The sequence below is a fragment of the Lissotriton vulgaris genome, chromosome 3_1, assembly GCF_964263255.1.
Source record: "Lissotriton vulgaris chromosome 3_1, aLisVul1.2, whole genome shotgun sequence".
Classification (NCBI taxonomy): domain Eukaryota; kingdom Metazoa; phylum Chordata; class Amphibia; order Caudata; family Salamandridae; genus Lissotriton; species Lissotriton vulgaris.
Genome location: NC_141689.1, coordinates 468,655,126 through 468,676,707, shown reverse-complemented (window position 1 = coordinate 468,676,707; position 21,582 = coordinate 468,655,126). Strand labels below are relative to the sequence as shown.

The following is a 21,582-nucleotide window of genomic DNA, read 5'->3' as shown; positions in this document are numbered from 1 at the left end:
TGATCTCTGTGAAGAGGGTTGTAAATAACTGGGTGCAGCCTGCTCTCATCTGTTTGTACTTTTGTGGTGATCACTTCACCTGGAGACTATTCGCCTGGGCATAGTATCTGTGCAGACAGAGGCCACGCCTGCGAAGTGGCCTGATCAGGACACATGAACGAGGAATTGCCCAAAACCAGTTCCAAAGAGCAGACCTAGACTACACATCCTTCATCTGCGAAAGAAATATAAAGGTAGGAGCTCGAGACCAATTGTTGTTCATTGTGGCCGCCTTTACCAACAAGGGTGTACTCCCAAGAGTACTGAGAACCTATGAAGCAGCTAAAGGTTGGTGTCGTACTGACAGCTGACTCCTCAGAAGCAACCAAAGTGCAAGTCTCATCTTAAGGAGGGATTACGGACTACTGGGTGTCAAGATATCCTGCCTCTGAGCAAGGGAAGTAAGTGGCAATCCTACAAAAGGAGCAGATTGTAGAAGGGACTGCTGGATTTGACCCTAGCATAGGGTCTGCCTGACCGAGACTGTAGAAGCAAGAGCACCACAGGAATTTCAGTACTGCCCAGTCAGGTAGTGCGATCGTCGTGAAATATCCCTGTCGGAGAACCAGGCCCCTGGCATGATATGTTTATGTTGTGGGCCCCACTGAAGCTGGAATAGGCTCCTGATAGTGGCCCTTGTGCTCTGTAGGTGGTCTGTGTGACCACAACACTGCCACGTGTGCCATTGGGTCAAGACCAGTCCTGAAGTAAGTGGACTGAGTCACTGTGACACTGCCACGTGGGTCACTGGGTAGAGAGCAGTCCAGAAGACTAAGTGACCATAGAGATACCCTAGATGGGGCCGTACGAAGATTCGAGATAGTTGCCTCAAGGCACTGTGTGCCAAAGATAACGTTTCACGACAACTGCACTGAAGAAGAGTCATCTATGGCGAGTGGCTGGTGTAGTCAAGAATAATCAAGTACTCAACAGAGGGCCCAGAGCAAGATGAGATCTGCAGTAGTAGCCCATAAGAGAACCACCTTCAGAAGCCTCCACTCCTGCCATGAGCCTGCAAGCCATGTGCTGTGTGGCTGGCTGCTATGCTGCTCGAAGTGGATCGATGTGTGCTGCCAGGAGGCTCCTGCCTGCTGATGATGAGAATCCACTGCTGCAGCAAAGTCAACTCAGCCTCACACTTCTTCTGGACTGCTGCAGTCACCTGGCACCACTGGTGAAGATCCGCTGCCACAGGGAGACAGAATGAAGCACCCCCACTGCAACCATGGACTGACACAGCCGAGTGCGGCCTGAAGCTGCTAATCTGAACTTAGTGAGAGACTGATGGGAGGAAAGCACAAGCTGCACCCACCCGTTCACTTGACTGACCATGAGCCCGCTATGAGGGGGGGGGGGGTCACAGTACCAGAGGGAGGAACCCACTATAGTCAGGTGACTATTTAATCAACAGGGCCCACTAAGAGCACTAAGCCCTGCACCCAAGCATTGGTTATTTGTGCATAAGTGAATATATAGTGACCAAATAAGTTTTAGTGTAATGAAAGTAATTGTCTCTTCACTGGGCTGGACATTGATTTTATTGTGCTGGGGCAGAGGGTATTGATTCTTGAGCCTGGTAATGGCCACACTAACCTCCATGAGAAGCCTGTGACTACTCACTTGTGATACCACTGAGAGTCACGTGTGATTTAAAACGTTGCCTAGATTGCAAGGCCTTCCCAAGGGCAGCAGAACTAAAAGGACACAACTCCCCTAGAAGCCCTTGCCTGTCCGATGACCATCTGAATGGGGTCCGAGTGACGGACACAGGGATATAATTTATGCGGACAAAGTACGGTTTATTTTATGACAGTTTGCTGCCACCTTACAGCTCGCTGCTGAATGAAAGTGAAGCCTTGGCCCAAACATAGGGTTGTGCAGTTTCGATTATCACAGAAGCATCTATTGTGCCAAAAGCTCTATGACAGGTAAAGATATTAATACTTGATCGAAAGTTCAGGACAGATTGCACAAGGCCACCCATCATTCAATAGAATGTAAGAGAATATTTCAGGTTTAAACAAAAGCATCCACCCAACATAGGGCCACACGACGTTTAAAGCGTATGAGGAGATAAGATACCACCTATAACAACAGCACACCTATCAACTTTTCAAGATTAAAAGGAAGACAATATTTAAATTAAGTTTTGTACAGCTTGACTATCACTCCAGGGAGTATTCAGGCGCTGAAGATGAGCCAATTAGTTGAACAGCCAGATCTTGTGTGCTCTCCTCTAGTCCGCCAGGGTGGTGGAGGTCCGGAGGTGGAGGGGAAGGTCATTACAGGATTTGACAGCCAGATAGGAAAAGGATCACCCCCTTCTCGGGCCCAACGGATGCATGAGATGTGTGTGAGGGCTAGGTGGGCTGAGCAGAGTTGGCTGGTGGGCTGTCGGTTTTTGATGTAGGCTAGTCCTATGTTGTGGCAGGCCTGAAAACGTTGGTGAGTAGTTTGAAGTGGCATCTCTTCTTGACTGGGAGCTAGTGGAGGTCTCTGAGGTGGGGGGTTATGCTTGACAGTCTTGAGAGATCCAGTATGAGTAGTTTCAGTAGTTGAGTTGTGATTCCAGTTGGCTAGTGATGAGGGCCTGTGTTACTGTTTTCCTGGTGCAGGGTGGTATCTACCTGAAGATCTTACGGAGCACTCAGAGAATGTGGAAACTTGAGGAGGTTACTGAGTTCACCTGGCGCTTCATGGAGAGCTTGCCGTCCAGTATGATGCCCAGGTTCGGTTCCTGGACTGGGTGGTGGGGGTTGGTGCCTGTCCTAGGGCAGACCATGTAGAGAGCCAGCTTCCTATAATCTGTAAAGCTGGGAAAAGATATAGGGGCATCATAAACCCCTTCCAGATAGATTTGACAAGATGGATCAAAATGGACAACCTCAGATCTGACGAACACTGTTAAGTGTAAATTGTGATATGCAGATTGCTCTTTTTTTTTTTTAGAAGGCACAGACAGACATAATTAGATTTGTGTTATATTGTTTGCCACACAACTAGACTGTAAAAGATCCATTAAAAATAAGTAAAACATTACAACAGTTATGATTAGAAATGTGAAAAGCTAGTAACTAGCTAGTATTTTAAGAGTTAACAAAAAGGTATTTAATTTCCTTTCGATTAGTTAGACCATGTAACTCCCTCATTATTTTCCTTAGGTAAGCAATATTTGAGTGCAGCCTTCGTTATGTGGAAATGTAGAGTTCATGGGCATGGGCCACAGCTGACTGGCACAGTGTCCCCTTGAAACATTAACCCCTTTGCTGCGGCGGCTATTCCGCCGCAGTGCTAAGGGGGAGGGGGGCCGCGCGACGCTCCCATACTCGTGACGGAACCGCTCAGTCACGAGCCTCAGGTGGGCTGTGCTTGTGACGGAACGGTTCTGTCACCGCCCCGCCCGCTCAATAGAACGTTCAGCGCAAGCGTGGAATTCGCGCCGCGCAGGAGCGGCGAGCGGGCCGTGACGGAACCGTTCCATCACCAGCACAGCCCACCTGAGGCTCGTGACGGAACGGTTCCATCACGAGCACGCAAGGGGTTACATTCTTCTTCAAGCAATAAATCCTGCCTTTATTTTACAATGTCACTCTAAAAAAATTTAAGAATTGTCTTTGTTCAAGTCAAAAAATGGTTATAAAGGGCTCATTACACCTTTCGATCCTTTGTTGCTAGTGAAAAACAAAATGTTAATAGAAAGACTCTCACACCAATAACAGTTATTGAGGAGATAAAAAGGTTTTATGTTTTTCTGAAACCAATATGAGAAAGACGAATTTCAACTTCAAGGGAAGATTAGTTTACAAGTGGGCTGTAAATGACAGAAAATGAGCAACCTTCGTATGAGGTTTTTCGAAAGACTTCTCTGGAATCTGGAGGAGGGATGAGTGATGGTAGGAATATACTTTTGTACACATGTATCTATGATTTAAAGGCTGTTAAATCGGACTTGCGATTCAATGCGGAGCCACTGCAATTGTTCACAGGTGAAGCTGTAGCAAAGTGAGGAGTGAGTGGTTACTCTTGAAGCCTGATCTGGATTGCTATCAGATGAAGCAACAGACTTATTGTGTCCACTGTACTAGGCTAAACGTGATCTTACCAGGGTGACACCCCAACTTTTTTACTTTCAGGGGAAAGTTATAATAGATATCATTTTACAAAGCCAAAAAGAATAGGCAGAAATCACTATTGAAAGTAGGGCGCCTTCGTTATAGTTTAGAATCTATCTTCATACCAGACTTACAACTGATTCTGCTGGGGTTTTAAATATGCCCATGTTACATGGCCAGAAGAGATAAGACTACAGGAGGGGGCTCCCAACCCTAACAGGAACCGGAATTTCATTAAAATACATTTTTAGCCATTCATCGTCAGAGCCGGAGTGGCCTTTATTCAACCAGGCATTTTCCTGGGGGGCTGGAGCCTACGAAGGCTGTTGTTTCTGTTACTTTCCCCAGCTCATGTGATTAATTGCAACAGGCACAGGGGGCTTCATAGAGGGTCGAGAGAAGGAGAGAAAGAGAATGGAGAGATGGGAAGAGAGAGAGAGAGAGAGCAAGGATAGGAATAACACGTTCATGGTTGAGCAGTTTTGCAAGGACTGTTTTTGGCTCCACAGTCCGGTCTTGTTTATTGCCCATTTGATCGAATCATTCTATGAAATTCGAAGGGTTCCTCACGGGACAGCAGGCCACAGTGTAAGAAGTTATACATGCATGAGTTAATGAGAAAAGTTCTGTACAGACTGTGCATATCCTTAGCCGCAGTAACAGGTTTTTACCTCATATTCTTGAGCATTAGCAATGGCAGACATTAATTAAGTAAACCTATATTCATATATTACGCACGAAACCAAAAGTAAAACTTTCATAATAACAATTCATTCGTAAAAATTCATTTCATGTTTCACTGAAAAGTATCAAAGGTCATAAATGGTGATATATCGGGTTATGTATAATAATTATAACATCACTAAAGGAGGTGCACTTTCAAAATAAGTCACAAGGTACAAGCCACTTTTGAACGTAGTGGGGACACGCACGTGGCACTCAGGGGATCTGATGAGTCACATGAAGGCAGAAGAGGGCTAGGAAATGAATGTTGAGCCTAAAAGACTCAACCAAACTAATTTAATGTTTGGTCATTCAAAAAGCTATATTCATTTGGCATACACCACCTATTAACAAATATACCAGTACGAACAAAAGAAGAATATCAATTACTCACTTCATCTGATGACCCTTCGTTTTTCTGGCCTTTTTTGCTAAAGAAGCAAGAAAGACAATAAACTATTAGTAGCAAGTTATGAATGCAGCATAAACAGTAGGAACATCAGCAATGTGTGTGCCCTACCTACTAGCTTACGCAACGACCCATTGTAGGAGGCTGGCTTAGTATATGGTGCACACTTATTTAACTGAAGCACCTTGCACTAATCTAGACAACCCTTATGGTGGTTTTAGTGGTCTTGGATAACCATAGAAAGCTCTCTAAGTGGTAGCTGAGGAGAGCAGCCTCCAGGCCTAGTCCAGAAGGAGTGTTAAGCAGCTTGCTTTACCAAAACTAATCATATTTTGTAGGTCAAATGGAAAAGAACCACACAGTGTAGTTATAAAAATAGGTATATTTATTATACGCACTCACTAACACATTGGTATACCTCCTAACCGGAGACATCAACACAATACTTGAATTGTAAACAGGTAAGTAAGCAAAAATACACAGTGGTCCCCAGGGGGAGACCAAACCATATACTAAAGAAGTGGAATGGGAACTGCAACCGAAGTCGGGACCTCAACCTGGAGACTTAGAAGAGCTGGGGACAAAAGGAACCACCTGAGGTAAGTACCCAGAAACCCCACGGAGGCTGTGTGCAGAGTGGAAACAAAGCATGCCTACTCAATGCAAGTCAATGAGAAAGTCGCGGTTGCAGTTTTCAAGAAGAAGGACCCTTCCCAGTGGACCCTGAAGAAACCCCATGGAAGACAGAAGGTGAGAGAGTCACCCCACCCATGGATAACCCAGGAATCAGGATACCTAGACCAGAGAAGCCCGGTGCATAGGTGTGAAGTGACATCGGAAACCGCCATAGACCACAATTGTGGACATCAGGAAAGATGCCGCTGGCAACGAAGGTGAAAGTCCGGTGGAATCCAAGAATGGATTCTTGTAGAGAAGAACATGGAAGCAGAGGGGATAGAGTCTATACTACTTGGAGGTGACCAGGAGGGACAGAAGAGCAATGACCACTGATGACGGATGATGCAGAAGGGATGATGGTGAAATTGTCTGGGCAGCTGTGAGGAATTGGCAATGCTGTGGAAGACAAGCAGAAGTTCACAAGATGTCCCACGTCGGAAGTCAAGAACCATGGGGTCGGTGTTCGGAGGGAGCACCAACAAGCCTTGGCAGCTGCAATCAATGGGGTAAATGAAAAAGTAGCAAGGGACTCACCAACTGCAGGAGTCCGGGCAGACCCGAGCTAGCAGGGGAGCCCACTGAAGCCAAAGAAGACCCTCAAGAGGACCCACCATCTGAAGGTACATGAGTCGCAAGAGGACCTCTAGCAGCTCTCCAAAGATGCAGGTAGATGATGTGGTGAGGACGAAGATCTCGGCAGTAGGAGATGCTCGATGCTGGACTTCTTGTAGCCCAAAGATCTCTGGAGTACTGAGTCAACAAGCCTTGGCAAAGGCAAATCGACGAAGTGCACAGGGGCTCTTTTCCAGCGGTTTGGACGAGGAATACTGGCCTCAAACTTGCTGAGAGGACAGGTCAAGCCTAGAGGGAGTTGCAGAACCACCACCTGTGTTGCTGCACCTTTTGGAGTCCATGAGACGTTGTGGTGCCTGCAGAGTCCAGCTTTGTCGTGGTGCCTGCAGATGCAGGGGAGTGACTCCTCCACTCCAACGGAGAAACTTTTGGGTGTCTTTGATGTACGCAGGTCTGGAGAGGATCTTGGATGAAGCACAGGCACAGAAGTCAAAGAAAGGTTGTAGAACAGCGAGACCAGGAGCAGCAGGAGTCGTCCTTGATGCAGTCTCAGGTCCAGGCGAAGTCCAAGGTGCCCAGATGATCGAAGTTGAAGTGATTTCGGGCTCGAATCTTGTCCCAAAACAAATCTGAAGAGCCACCCACAGGCAAGCCCTTAAGTTCCCAAGGGAAAGGGGTGGGATGATTCAAGGGTCCCTCCCAGGGGAGGGGCTGGACAGAGGGGATGATACTCCCATGTTCTTTGTCGAGTTTCGTGCCAGATAGGTTTTATCTTGGGGAAACAAAGTTGTCATGTTTATGCGGTTGTCAGAGACTAATCCCTTCTTGTGAATTCAAGAACGTTTCTAGTGACCTCTGAGCTAGCTGGCATACACAATTAAGTCTAGTATATTCGATAGAGACCTAGTCGACCTCAGTCCTACGACTAATCTATAGGATATATTATTCCAATGAGCAGAGCCTATTGGGAATATAGGAACTACACTACATGGTGCCCAACGTTTGGTAAGGCACTAATTTAAAGCTAGATACTAGAGTAACTCAGTCGTGCTTTTCACAGCGACCCCTTTATCGCGTAAAAACTCCAAAAGACATCTGGAGTGGGTTAAAGGATAAAATATCCACCATAAACTGAGTAGGACGAAAAAATGTATTAGTTTTGGTTTTGGTCAACGTTGAAGGATACAGTGTTCCAAAATATTGTGCACCTTATCTTTATTTCCTTGAAACTTGCTCTGCAAAACTTCTTAAACAAAATGTCCGACAAGGATAATCCCGTGGGCAGTGGAGCTGCAAGAACTGCAGCCCAACCAGGTTTAGGCGAGATAGGTCTCCAACAAAATGACACGGATGCTATAATCATCCTGGAAAACATGAGAAAAGCCATAGCTATAAAGCTTATAGAAAATGGCCTATCACCGAGAGGTGGTACGGTTATATTCGTCAAAGAGGCACACGAATATCGGCAGACAGAGGTATTCTATTCATGGATTGTCTTTCCACAGGCAAATCCAACAACACATGTGTTCCACTTCTATAAGATAGAGGAACCTCCAGCGGAATATGTTCCTTTTGAGGACGTTGAAATTCCACTAACTTACCAAGAGCATCAGATCTGGTTTAAAGGCGCCCTACAACATCAAAATCACATTACCAGGCTTGGTCCACTAGGTAGACCAGGAGCTACATGGCGGTACAAGCCAGCTATATACCACATCCTAACATTGAAAGAATGTCAGACGTAGAACTGCTAGCTCAGCTAAAACAATTAATTAAAATACATAGACAATTGGTACAATATGTCATGCAGACTTTAACAGTGCAACCTGCTATAAGAATTCCACAGAACACCCCTCATCAGGGGAAAACAAACAAAATCACACCACATACTATACAGTCAGTAATCGGTAAGTTGCCCGCAAAAAGGGAATACATTCCATTCTGGTTAGCCCACACAATTACTGAAATAGAGGCAGTATTTCCCGATAGTACACCTCATGAGAAGCCCAGGATTCTAACAATCTGTTTACCAATGGGGATTGCACCACACGTAGAGGACTGTGACACTTAGGGTACAGTCTTTGCTTCGATCTACACAAAAACACACGGTGTCCCGTCTATGGTGGTAATACCAGACGTTCTGAGACAGATTCAAAATGAATGCTGCCCAGAACCAGCCTTGAATCTAGGTATGAAATTACTGAAAGATTTCAAACAGGGCTCAGCTATGAAGCAGCATCAGTGGCAATCCGCCAAAACTTAAAAGAACTTTATACTACTGAGCAACTGTATGAACTTGCCAGAATTATTGAAAAATCCTATGAATTACTAGGAAGATATAGTTTGGGAGGGAAATCTGTAAAACCTGAACTAACAGAAAATCCTGAAAAGGTTTTTATAAAAAACAATCTAACTACTCCTACAAAGAAATGGGAAAATAGTAGACAGTCACTTTCTAAAGAGAAGCGCTCTCAGTCCAGAGGTAGATCTCCTCAAAAGGAGCACTCTGAAAAGAGATATAACCTTAGAAATAGGGATAATTTAAGAAAACCTGATAAATATCAAGATACTGATACACGATCCTCCCGTACCTTTCAGACTTCCTCGCCGAAATCTGAAAGAAGAGGGCAATCAGAACAAAAAGAAGAACGCGTGAAGTCCAAAGACGATCAGCATGCTCCAAAAACAAAGAAAACTCAATTCTCCAAAAAGAAGGTAGCAAGTATTAAAATCAGACAGGTCGAGGATCTTGAGGACACAACTCTAGAACGGGGAGTGGGCCCAGACAATGTTGGACAGCGCAGCGCAGCAGAAGTCACCATAGCTCGCAGGATCCTGAAGGATCATCTGGAGACAGCGCATCTGAATGAATGCATTCAGGTTGAAACTGCAGACACCAGGGTTAGTGTAGCACATAAGTTATATGAAGTAACACTCCAAATAGAGGGGGATATAACTAGGAAGATAAAAGCACTCTTTTGGGAAAAATTATCTAAAGGTTATGACATCCTTCTAGCTGATAAAGACTGGCCACCTGAATTTGTTAGGGAGTGCCCACATGGCGAAGAGATCATTATGCCAGCCTTCTCTAATCATATTCCTATTCATAAAAAAGACATCTATGCCAGAAAATGGGCTGTAGCACAGGCTCCAGCATTATATAAAAATCATGTGGGATGGGATGAGGACTCTCCTCACCATAAAATTCAGTAAAAAAATTAACCGACTGCTCAGGGGCAGTATCCAGTTAAGCAGGAAGCTAAAAAACAAGTCAGGGAGATTCTAAGTGTGGCTCACTGGTTAGAGGCGGCAGACCCGAGAGCAGAGGACGGCCCGGGACCAGGGTTCGATTCCCGACGCGGCAGGTTTCTGGACCAGGGTCAGCGGACTCGATAATTCTCTCGCCTCGGTGCCCACTCTGATCAGCGATCACACTCGGCAACTCTGGGCATTAGCTTGCCTCATCTTCACTAACGGCCCCACCAGACCGCCGGGGATGCCTGGTCTCACCCTGGAGATACCCATTAAGGGACCATCTCTCAGGGAAGCCAGGAAGGGTTTCGCAGCGGTCGAAGCGCGGAGATACTCCTCCGGGAGTCGATCCTAGCGCTATATAAACCTGCAATTAATTAATTAATTAATTAATTAATAGCTCTAGGGCTTACAAGGAGGCTATGGCCAGCTTGGGCTTTGCAATGCGATTTTCGAGTCCATTCCATCCTGAGGGAAATTCGGTTGTGGAGAGAAAAAACTGTGACATAAAGCAATCTATAACAGCTAGGGTATTAGGTTCGGGGGATGGGTGGGTCAAACATCTAATAAATGTCCAACGTAGTCTTAATAACATGCCAACAAATTCTCTGGGTGGAATCACTTCATATGTAATCCTTTTTGGTACTAGAATGTTGGTTGAAGACCTCGATCGTCACACTTCAGTGGTGGAACAAAAACCCTTTGATATCAAAGATCGTTTGGCTTTTTTACAGGACTTAAATGAATAAAGAAGTCTAAGCAATACCAGCAAAAAGCCAATGACCACTGAAGAAAAACCACCTGTTCCAGCAAGACCTGTCTGGACTCCAAAGATTGGGGATCTGGTCAGGGGGAAAATAGCGGACAAGAAGGAATTTGGGCCTTCTTACAGAAAACCAGTACCCGTACTAGCAATCCACGGATCAAGAACAGTACTACTGCCGCCCCTTGCTGGAAAAAAGGAGAACCGGTCAGTGTTAATTGACCTGTTAAAACCACACCATGTGGCTGATAATACGTAGTAGGCCCAGTGAACTCCTAAGATGTAGCAGACGACCAAATCTGGCTACAATCCAAGAGGTTAAAACTGAAAGACTTCTCACCTTTGATAAACCTGCAGTGAGAAAAGAAGGACTATGCAACAAAGCAATGGAACTTGTGCCTCTTGATACCCAAATAACAGTTTGTCAAGAAACTCCTGTCTACAATGATGTAGCATCTGACTATTCAAACATGTCAAGGGAACAAGCAACTCCAGCCATTTCAAAGAATCCGAATGCAATACCAACAATTGACAAAACTGCCTCTTGCTATTTTATCAACTTCGATAACTTTTCTGAGGATCCCAGTGAACCTGAAACTACGCCAGCAAAGAAATCTTTCAAGGAAAAAGTAAAAGAACTTGGTCAAGAGCTTACAAATACATATCTGGTTTCACCTTGGGTTGAACTTTGGATTGTGTTAGGTATACTTTATCTACTGCTATGGCTCATTCTTGTGTTAAGTTTGGGAAAGCTGATAGATGGAAAGCACATTAAAATGGACACAGCAAGTAAGAACATCAACTTGCTCCTGAAACCAAACAAATCATCTCATTGTGAACAACGAGACCTGTCATCAGTGAACATCACAGAGGTCCCACTACCTGGTGGAATAGGATGGAATCCAACTGATTATGACATTTATGGCCCTGTTGAGCTGCTAAAGATTCCTCATCAATTTAAGGTTTCCTTGAGTGATTTTGTCTCACCTAGCATATTTTCTGATGATTGGGACTTTGAGACTGTTAATAACATGATGGCAGACTTAGAAATGTCAGCAAAATTTACAAAACATGGATACTTAGAAGGTTCAGCAAATTATGAATGAATATATTGTTTTAATCATTTTGGCCATCATTACTTGCATAAATCTGCAAACCCTAGAAATGTTTTAACTTATAATCAATGGGAACATTGTCCAACACCTCGAAAAGGTAGTTCTAAAACGTTTCTTAGAAAATTTCCATATTTTACAGGTTTTAATGTTACAAACCCAGAAAGTTTTTACTTTAAAAATGTGAATAAGACAGGCATGAAAAGTATGTTGACAAATACTAAATAAATGTATTCTGCTGCCTTTTATGCTCAATTGTCCACCTTAGGCTTTGACTTTTGGAAAGACAACATTGAGACAAAAACTGTTTGGGGCACAAAAGACTGGCAGGTACAACGTTTAGAAGCATTGTTCAGAGCCTGCATCATCCCAGAACAAATGATGTTCCTAAATGACACTGTTCAACAGACATCTTGTCTTGGCATTGCTAAGATAAAAGATTTAAACAAACCGTCCATACCTAAGCCCACACCCGATAGTAATTTAACTTCAGATGAGGAGGTAGACATGCATTATATTTTACAACAAAACAGAACAAATCCTGAACGGAAAAAATGGTTAATCTGGCCCACAGACACGAATAACTGTCAAGATAGATTCCTGAACAAAACACAAGGGTTCACAGTAACTCGGCCAGATCCAAGATATATCCAAAGACAACATCCAGGGATAATAACAACTTACAGTGTAGGAAAACTGTGCCTTGAATGGCTACAAAAATCCACACTTCCAGAAATAAAACAACACTTATCTTTGCTTAAAAATGGTGTTGATTTACGAGAATTCTTACTTGGACCTCGTAATCCACGTCATAAACGTTTCATATTCGCTGGCATATATACACCCTTGCTCCAATTGCTCTGGGGTTTTTGGATTGACACTGCCCCCCTGCTGCATTGCCTTCTCCCACTGACTCATGGGCTCCTTTACTAATGTGAAGTTCCTATCCCTAAATGTAAGAGGGCTCAACTTCCCTAGTAAGCGCAGACAAATATGGAGCAATCTCCTGCACTAAGACCCCAATTTAATTTACCTACAAGAGACACATTTGTTTCGGGAGGACTGTCCCCATTATGGCTCACCCTAGAATGCCCCTGCCAAAACTAGACCTATAGGGACTCCAAAACATTGGGAATAGCCATTTTATTCCAAAAGGGCATCTACTCTAAATTGGTTAAAGTGATCAGAGACCCAGGTGGGCAATTCTTGACCCCAACAGTAGAGAGGGGCAATCCACTCTCACCTTTTTTTAATTTATACCCCCCTTATCAAGTTCAAGATGTATTTATTTGCCAGGTGCTCAAAGACCAGCTTGGCACCGCAAAGGGGGACCTAATAATGGAAGGTGATTTTAACCTGGAATGGGACCCCAAGCTTGACAGGAGCACATCACACTTCCATGGCACAGGAGCCATGCATGCCTACTGAAGAGGGAACTGTTGGATGCTGGATTCATAGATGCATGGCACTATCCCCACCCAGATGCGAGGGACTTTTCTTTTTATTCACAGGTGCACCTAAGAGGACTCGACTCAACCCATATATCAGACATTTCTATTTCAGACCATGCTCACACTGAACTGAATTGGACACAATGCTTGGATCCTACACAGGCTACCCCCGGTGCTGGGGTCTCCCTCAACCCCCCTCCCAACTCCTGCGCGACCTGGCGGCCCATCTCACTTCTCCCTAAGCCAGCAAAAGTGTTAGAGAAGGCGGTACAAGAGCAATTATCCGAATACCTAGAAATTAACCATTTGCTTCATGACACCAAGTCAAGATTCAGGCCGAACTTTAGCACTGAATCAGCCCTGCTGGAAGCGACTGAGTCAATTCGCGAATGTGTGGATAGGGGAGAGGAGGCCATGCTGGTCCTCCTCGACCTATCCGCAGCATTCAACACCATCTCCCATGACATTTTGCTAAATCGCCTTCAGGAGGTGGGTATTGGAGGGATCCCACTGGCCTGGGTAAAATCATTTCTGACGGGCAGATTCCAACAGGTCGCCCTTGGACATTTTGTTTCCACAGAGAAACCATTGATATGGGGGGTCCCGCAGGGATCTGCCCTGAGCCCCCTCCTATTCAATGTGTACCTGATGCCATTGGGGAAGGTGGTCGAATCTTGCGGCGTCAGAGTGATCTTTTACGCTGATGATACTCAGTTTGTGTTTCATTTAAGGATCACTCTGAAAGCTCTTTGGCTAACTTTCGCCACTGCCTGGTAAACATCGCCTCCTGGATGTCCACCAACAACTTAAAATTGAATACCGATAAAACGGAGGTCCTATTTTTTAACCAGAAATATTCCATCCCCCCCAACATCTGGTGGCCATCTGAACTTAATCCTCCCCCCGCGCCAGTTCAAGCTGCCCGTAATTTAGGCTTCCAATTTGACACAGCTCTTTCCTGCAAAACCCAAATTAATAAAGTCTCATCATCCTGTTTTGTAAAAATCCGAATGATTGAAAAAATCATTCCTTTTCTGCCTCTTGAGTCCTGCAGAACAGTAGTCCATGCCTTAATAACGTCCCACTTGGACTACGCAAACAGTCTGTACGTTGGGGCCCCAGCGTACCTCATCAATCGCTTGCAAACAGTGCAGAATTCAGCTGCCAGGCTGACTTGTAACATTCCTTATCGCCACTCGATTTGACCTTATCTTGCCAAACTGCACTGGTTACCAGTGAGATATTGCATTCAGTTTAAGGCTCTAGTCCTCGCCTTCAGAGCTCTCAACGGCCGATGCCCAGCATATCTAATGCATAGACTCAGGCTGACTCATGCGACGCGGGATTTGAGATCCAACCATCTGCGCCTTATGTTCTGCCCACGATTCCGTCTGGCACGTACGGGTGGCAGGGCTTTTGCCGTGGCCACCTCCAGATTGTGGAATCTATTACCGGTGGAACTCAGATTTTTGACATCAGAGCCCTTGTTTCGAAGGAAACTGAAAACCTGGCTCTTCTCTCGTACCTAGCCTCATCGATTCTCTTCAGCTCACACTCCCTGACCTTTTTATTCTCATGTTGTCAGCGCCGGGACCCCCCCGTTGGGGGTAGCTGTGTGCTTTACAAATTTATAAAAAATAATAATAATAATAAGGCCTCAATCAAAGTGTCCATCGCCAAATACTTCAAGCTCAATTCCCTCCCTGATACTCCTACCCTCATAAGCTCTGGGATGGTTTCAAGACAACCATACAAGGGGTCATCTCCTCCATATCTATAGCTCGGGAAGCACGCCTGTTGGGAGCTAAACTCACGCAGGGCAATTGTCAGTGTTGTGGTGTCACCACTGAGGTTATCGGGTCAACAAAGCCGAGCGGGCCCTCCTGACACTTAAACAATAAATACTACGAAGGAGAGGACAGGGTGGGGACCCTCTTAGCCCACAGATGGCGGCTCCAGCCCGCTTACACCGTATCTCCAAAATCAAAACAGGGAACTACGGCTTGGCTATCCATGGACAAACAAGAGGCAGTTCGCCCCTTCTACCAGCAATTCTACGCTAGTAGTAGATCAGGGGTCTCCAACATTTTGTGTAGTCTGGAGCTACTTCTGGCCAGTTAAAATTGTCGTGAGCTACTGAACCCGAATCAACTCGCACATTTTTCCGAGACCCCCACGCCCAGTTTCATTGACTTTAAGCCTAATTTCATCAGAGCCCATACCGTGGTTTGAACAAAACACCCAAGACAGGCCTGATTTATGTTACACTGATTTAAGTAGTGTTTTTGACCTTGTAAATCATGTAGAATTGAGTGATGCATTTAAGTGTAGAACTCTGACATTTATTTCCTCTACTCACATACCCAGAAAATGACATAGATGGGTGAAAGGATGCATAGGGTGAAAGGATGTGTGGGTGAGAGCATGGAAAAAAGGGGGGATTAGTGAAAGGTTGAGTGATGGATGGATGGATGAATGGATGGATGGAATGTAAAAAACTGAATGATGGATGAAAGAATGAATAGATGGCAGAATGTAAAGGTGAAATTGTGGATATCAGCAGGTGGCTGGAAGAGTGAAAGGATGAATGGATAGATGCTTGGACGAAATACACAAGGGAGCGCTTCTGAAGAGGGTTGGGCAGACGTGCTTCCCTTGCTTGGGCCATCAGAAATATGGGACAATGTGGGGGGTGCTTTAATTTTCTAGCTGCTACCTTGATAGTTACAACCCTGCATCAATAGTTAAAGCCAGAATAAAATGAGTATCTCCACATGAGCCAATTGATGCAACTATGTAATATCAATTAAAAACCTTACCCTCATTGGAAACTGTTTCTTTACCTAAAGATGTGCACCTTCCACGACCCTACATATGAATCCTGAGGAAGCACCCTTATTGTCCAAGCACTGAATATACTCTGATAGAAAGCGCATGAACGACAAATATAAATGCACATGCCTGATCTCTGCTAACCTCTCAGTACACCCATCAGAAACTATGTTTATTGATCTACTAATGTACACCCTGCGTGGTCCCGCGTGTGAATCCTTCCTACATGTGCAGTTCAATATACACCCTGCTGGAATACGCATGAACACAAGTCTGCATGTTCGCGCTTCATTCAAATCTCTGTAACTATCATTTCTCATCATAACCATCTGCTTTTAACAACAGAGCCTTCTCTGCTTAGACCAGGTATCCTAATGTTGCTCTACAGAAGAACGACCTCTAACACACAGAGCAACAGGTGCGTCTGTGTGACACCATACCCAAACTAGACTGTGAGCTTCTTTGCAACTACTACATGAAATGCTACAACGTTTGTATCATTTTCTCACCATGTATTTTGGTCCGTTCTACAAAATTCTCCATCTCCCGTCCGTCCCATGATTACACCACACTTTCTTTTCCCTCTACCTCTCTCCCTCTCTCTTAGTCAATCTTTCTCTCTTCCTATCTGTAGCTGTCTTTCTTGCGGTTTGTCTCATTTCCCCTCTCTGTATGTCGGTCTCTTTTTCGCACAATCTCTGCTCCTCTAGTCTTTGCTCTTGCCACCTCTTGCTCTATCTCTATCCTTTGTATTCTCCATTTTGCTTTCTCACTCACTCCTTTCTCTTCTAACTCCTCTCTTGTAACCTTTCTTTCTACCTTTCTCTATGCTGCCCCTTCTTTCTGTTTTTTCTGTTTCTTCCTGTGCGTCTCTGGTTTGTTGCCTCTCAGAGTTTGTCTTTTCTCACTCTCCCTGAGTATGGCGTATCACTTTCTCCGCACTTTCCAAGTTTGAAACGTGAGCGATGTCTCTAGTCCTGCTTCCCAACAAACCATTACACATCTGCAGCAGCATCTCTGCTTTGTCTTCTACCTTCTTTTTTTTATGACATCAGCACTTTGCAAGCATGGACTTGCAGCTTGTGTTGATATAGTAGGGAGAGGCCTGTTTTTGTCAACATGCAAAGCGTGTGAAGAATATGTCCTGATGCTCACCTGTGCGCCACCTGCTTATCTCCCCTCTGGTCGTGGTCTCAGTGCCCGGCCATGCCCTGAGCCGTGCAAACAAGAGCTGGATGAGTGACACCTCTGACGTACCCACAGCATGTTGCATTCTGGAACTTGTAGGTTCAATTTTTACATTGTAACTTTGATCTAAAAAAAAAATCCCAGCCTGCAAAGTGGGATTAACTGGAAAGCTAGGACTGGTTGCAGGTTTTGCATGTAGCACGAAAGAGCATTGCAGCTGTGCAAGAGAAGTCTGTCCTTTACTACTGTTGCCAAATACCTGTGCGGTTTCTAAAGCTCGCAACAAACATCTGTTTTATCTTAAAAGACACCCTTGTTCTTTATTGTTCATCGCAGTGCATTTTCAAAGCAAAACAAATCCACTCAAAGGCAGGCTCACAGGCCCGTGAGTCCTCTGTAAAGAGGACTGGGTTGTGTCCTTTTGCAACTCCGTGATTTTAACACACCCAGAAGTCTGGGCAGTAGCACATTGTCTGTCCTGCTGTGCTGTTTCTTGATCAAATAGTTTCACCGTAGGGCTGAGGGGCTTGCGCTGGTGTCGCTTCGAGTTTATTATTTACTTTGAGACTTTGGGTTAATTTTTTAATTGAATTTACGGACCATGATTGTTTCTTCTGAGCCCGGCTGAGGCTTGAGGCTGTTGAAAACAGACACTGGCTGCAAAGAGCAGCACAACGTAACAGAGCAGCGGCTTACTTTCACTGCCCATTTTTGATTCCGTAGCACCCCTCCCACTGCACGAGGTTCTTACACAAAAGGAACGAAAAACGGCACAATAAGGGGGGGGAGAAGCTTACCTGCAGTCAAAGGCACGTCTCCTCTCCTGGCTGCTTCTGGCAGTCTCCTACTGCTCCGCGCTGGCACCCATCGCACAATGGCAGACAGTGCGATGCCAGCGCGTTTTCAGAAGAAGAGAGGAGCCGGAAGCTTCAGGAGAGGAGCGTCATCGCGTCATAACGTCATTCTGTTCTCCCGCCCCATCCACAAATTATGCCCAATCTGGGCAAAGGGCTAGAGCTATACGAGCTACTCCCGGGGTCTCCGCGAGCTACCGGTAGCTCGCGATCGACCGGTTGGAGACCCCGGTGGTAGATAGTATCAATCTGCTATCAACTCTTATCTAAGATACTGCAGCTGGTTACCTACAGACCCTCAGACCGCCCCAGGACCTGGAGGCACCATTTACGGTAGCAGAGCTTTCTAGGACTCCCAATGAGCTCCCTGTAGGGAAATCTCTGGGCCCAGAAGTCTTACTGACCACTTTCTCAAAGACTTCCTCCCCCAGGTCAAAGATAAACTGCCTGGGCTTCACAAATCCTTCACAAAGGCCAATGGCTTCACGCCTACGATGTCTGATTCTGAAATCACACTCATAACCAAGCCTGAAAAGGACAATACTCTATGCTCCGCCTATCAATGATAGCCTTATTAAAAACTGATGCCTAACTCTACATAAAAAAACTGGCAAACTGGCTTGAGGTCCTTTTACCAGGCCTGATCAACTCGGACCGGGTTGACCTTTTTAAAGCGTAGGCAAGGTCCTGATAACATCCCACATCTTACCCACCTCGTTAAAAAGGCTTAGAAACACAATATTTCCACCTGCCTCCTCTTCCTAGATGCAGAGAAGGCATTTGATAGGGTGAGCTGGACCTTTCTACGCGCAGTCCTCCATAAGATCGGTCTGGGTCCCAACATGATCATCTAAATTATGGCCTGCTATACAGCACTGACTGCAACCATCAGAGTCAATGGGCAGGCGACGTAACTTCTTACACTCCACAGGAGCACCTGTCCTTTGTCCCTTTTGCTCTTTGCCGTCGTGGTGGAACCTCTGGTTATCCACCTACAGCAGGCTCAGAATATTGCTGGCATTCCGTTTTAGGGGAATGGGATCACATTGTCCTGCTCTTCGCTGATGATCGGCTACTTGCACTAACAGAGCCAGAGACCTCCCTCCCTGTGATAATCCACAGCATCCAGGCATTCAAGGATGTCTCAGTTTGCAAGATTAACATGAACAAACCACAGGCCCTTATCCTTACTATTCCACAGCATTTACTCCTAACCATGGTGGCACTAGCCCCATTCCACTGGGCGACCCATTCTATCCAATATCTTGGTCTTACCATCACTAGTTCCCTTCAGACATGGATCCCAGCCAATTGGTGGCATTATCGCAGAGCCATTCTGGTTAGGTTGCTTAAACGTTGTAAAAAAGAATATCATTCCCAGATTGCTCTTCCGCTTTCAGGCCCCTTCCACTCTCATACCCACAGAAGACATCAAGCGCAGGCAAAGAGATCTTTTTGCCTTCATTTGGAAAGGGTAGGAAACACGCATCTCCAACGCTCATGCTTCCAAAAACCATGGGGGACTAGTGGACTTAAAACTTCTGTATTATTATTGGGCAATTTCATGTATGCTACATCTCAGAGTGGGTGGTCTGACAAAGCGAAAAACATTGGTTCCAAATGTATTGGGCAGTGGTCTGTCGACCAATGTGGGACTTGGCCTGGCTTACAAAGCAGCACTGCCCTGCTGTGCATACATAGTGACCCCCGACCAGGAAGGTCTTGGAAAAATGGGACAAACTGGCACTCGGGAGAGACCTAACTATAGTCCTCTCCCTGAACACCCTGGTGGCACGTAACCCTGATTTTACACCTGAACTCCCTCCGGGCTCCTTTGTGACCTGGGAATAGGGGTGACTGTAGAACACTGCAAGACCTGTTTCAGAGGGGAAAATAAAACCATTTGAGCAATGCAAACTTGACTTCAGCGCCTCCATCAAACTCTAACACCAAAACTTTTAACTGCAACATTGGCCACTATTTCCCTCCTACCCCCCACACTCTGAAAGCCACTCAACCCCTCACAACATTTGAAACCTTGGTGCACAACTTTTAAGGGTCCCAGGGCCCATTCTCCAAGACATACACCGTCTTGAAACAATTCCACCATACCAATCAAAGAGGGAGCTTGATAGTACCCACGGCATTTCACAGAAGCAGTGGAAATGAACAAGTTACTTACCTTTGGTAAAGATGCATCTGGTAGAAACATACGTTAGTTGTAGATTGCTTACCTTAGAATTCCCCCAGGAGTCAGTCTCAATCCGGAGATTTTTTTCTTCAGCAGTACCCCTGCTTGTCGTTAGGTGGCATTGGTCGGCTGCGCGTCTGTTGATGTCGCCAGCGTCGTAGGTGCCAGGATTATGTTGCAGGACCTACACAGACGCCACTCATGAGAGCTGATGTCAGTTCTTAACACAAATATCCACGCCAGAAGGGCAGAGCTTTGAAAGACACTGACCACTGGTGTGTCAAAACTTGGGCCCTTTAGGGGAGACCCTGCCCCTAGAAATCAGTTTGCAGAGCTGGAAGGATGGGTGGGGCGGTAAGGAATCTACAACTAACACGTCTCTACCAGATACATCATTACCAAAGGAAAGTAACTTGCTCATCTGATAGAGACTGTTAGTTGTAGATTCCTTACCTTAGAATAAACACACCAGCAATACCATCCCCGGAGGAGGTTCGGTAACCAAGATCAAACCAGAAAGTCCTGGAGGCCCGAACAGGCAAAGTACCCATACCTCCGGACTTGGCTATCGAGGAAGTAGCATCTGCTAAATGTGTGCAGGAATGCCCACGTTGCTGCCTGACAGATGTCAAGGACTGGAACTCCAGGTGCTAATGCCATGGTTGCCACAGTTGCTCTGGTGGAATGAGCATGCAACCCCACAGGAGGGTCTTTTTTTCACCGAAGAATAGCATATTTTGATGCATAGGACAACTCATAGGGAGAGGTCAGTTTTTTTTAACAGCCCCACCTTTCTAGGCTTCCACACAGCCAATGAAGAGTTGATCGTCCACCCGAGAGTCTTTTGTGCGATCAAGATAAAAAGACAATGCACATTTTGGGTCCAGACAGTGGAGTTTCTACTCCTTGGAGGGATGCGAGGTGGATAAAAGGTGGACAGAGTGATAGATTGTCCCACATGAAACTGTGTGAAGACATTAGGAAGGAATAAAGTTTGGTCCGAAGCACCACTTTATCCAGATAGACAGATAGACATAGGGGCTTAGAAGATACCCTGCGAGCAGAGGGAATGGCAACAAGAAAGGCAGTTTTGAGAGTCAGCAACCTGAGGGGAATGTTATGAAGAGGCTCTAAGGGAGAACACATAAGAAAGGTGAGAACCAGATTTAAGTCCCACTGGGGCATTACAAAAGGAGATGAAGAGCACCGATGACTAAGTCCCTTAAAGAATCTGTTAACGATAGGAGATTTGAATAAAGAAGGCAGATCTGTCAGTCGAGGAAATGCAGAGATGTTTGCAAGATATCCTTTAAGATTGCCTAAGGCCCTGCTGGGCCAAAGAAAGTATACACAAGAGAAAATCAGAAAGAGGAGTCGAAAGGGGATCAAGAGCCTTTGCTGTGCA

The 21,582-nt window shown here is 45.4% G+C and overlaps 1 protein-coding gene across 1 annotated transcript in view; it reads right to left on the bottom strand.

Annotated features, from left to right (window-relative positions):
- The window catches only part of CWC27 (CWC27 spliceosome associated cyclophilin), a 1,011,903-nt gene that overhangs the window by 718,370 nt on the left and 271,951 nt on the right, over window positions 1-21,582 (bottom strand). Inside the window, exon 9 of the mRNA XM_086960691.1 lies at window positions 5,269-5,305. Coding sequence (XP_086816817.1) covers window positions 5,269-5,305 — 37 coding nt within the window. The remainder of the gene's footprint in view (window positions 1-5,268; window positions 5,306-21,582) is intronic.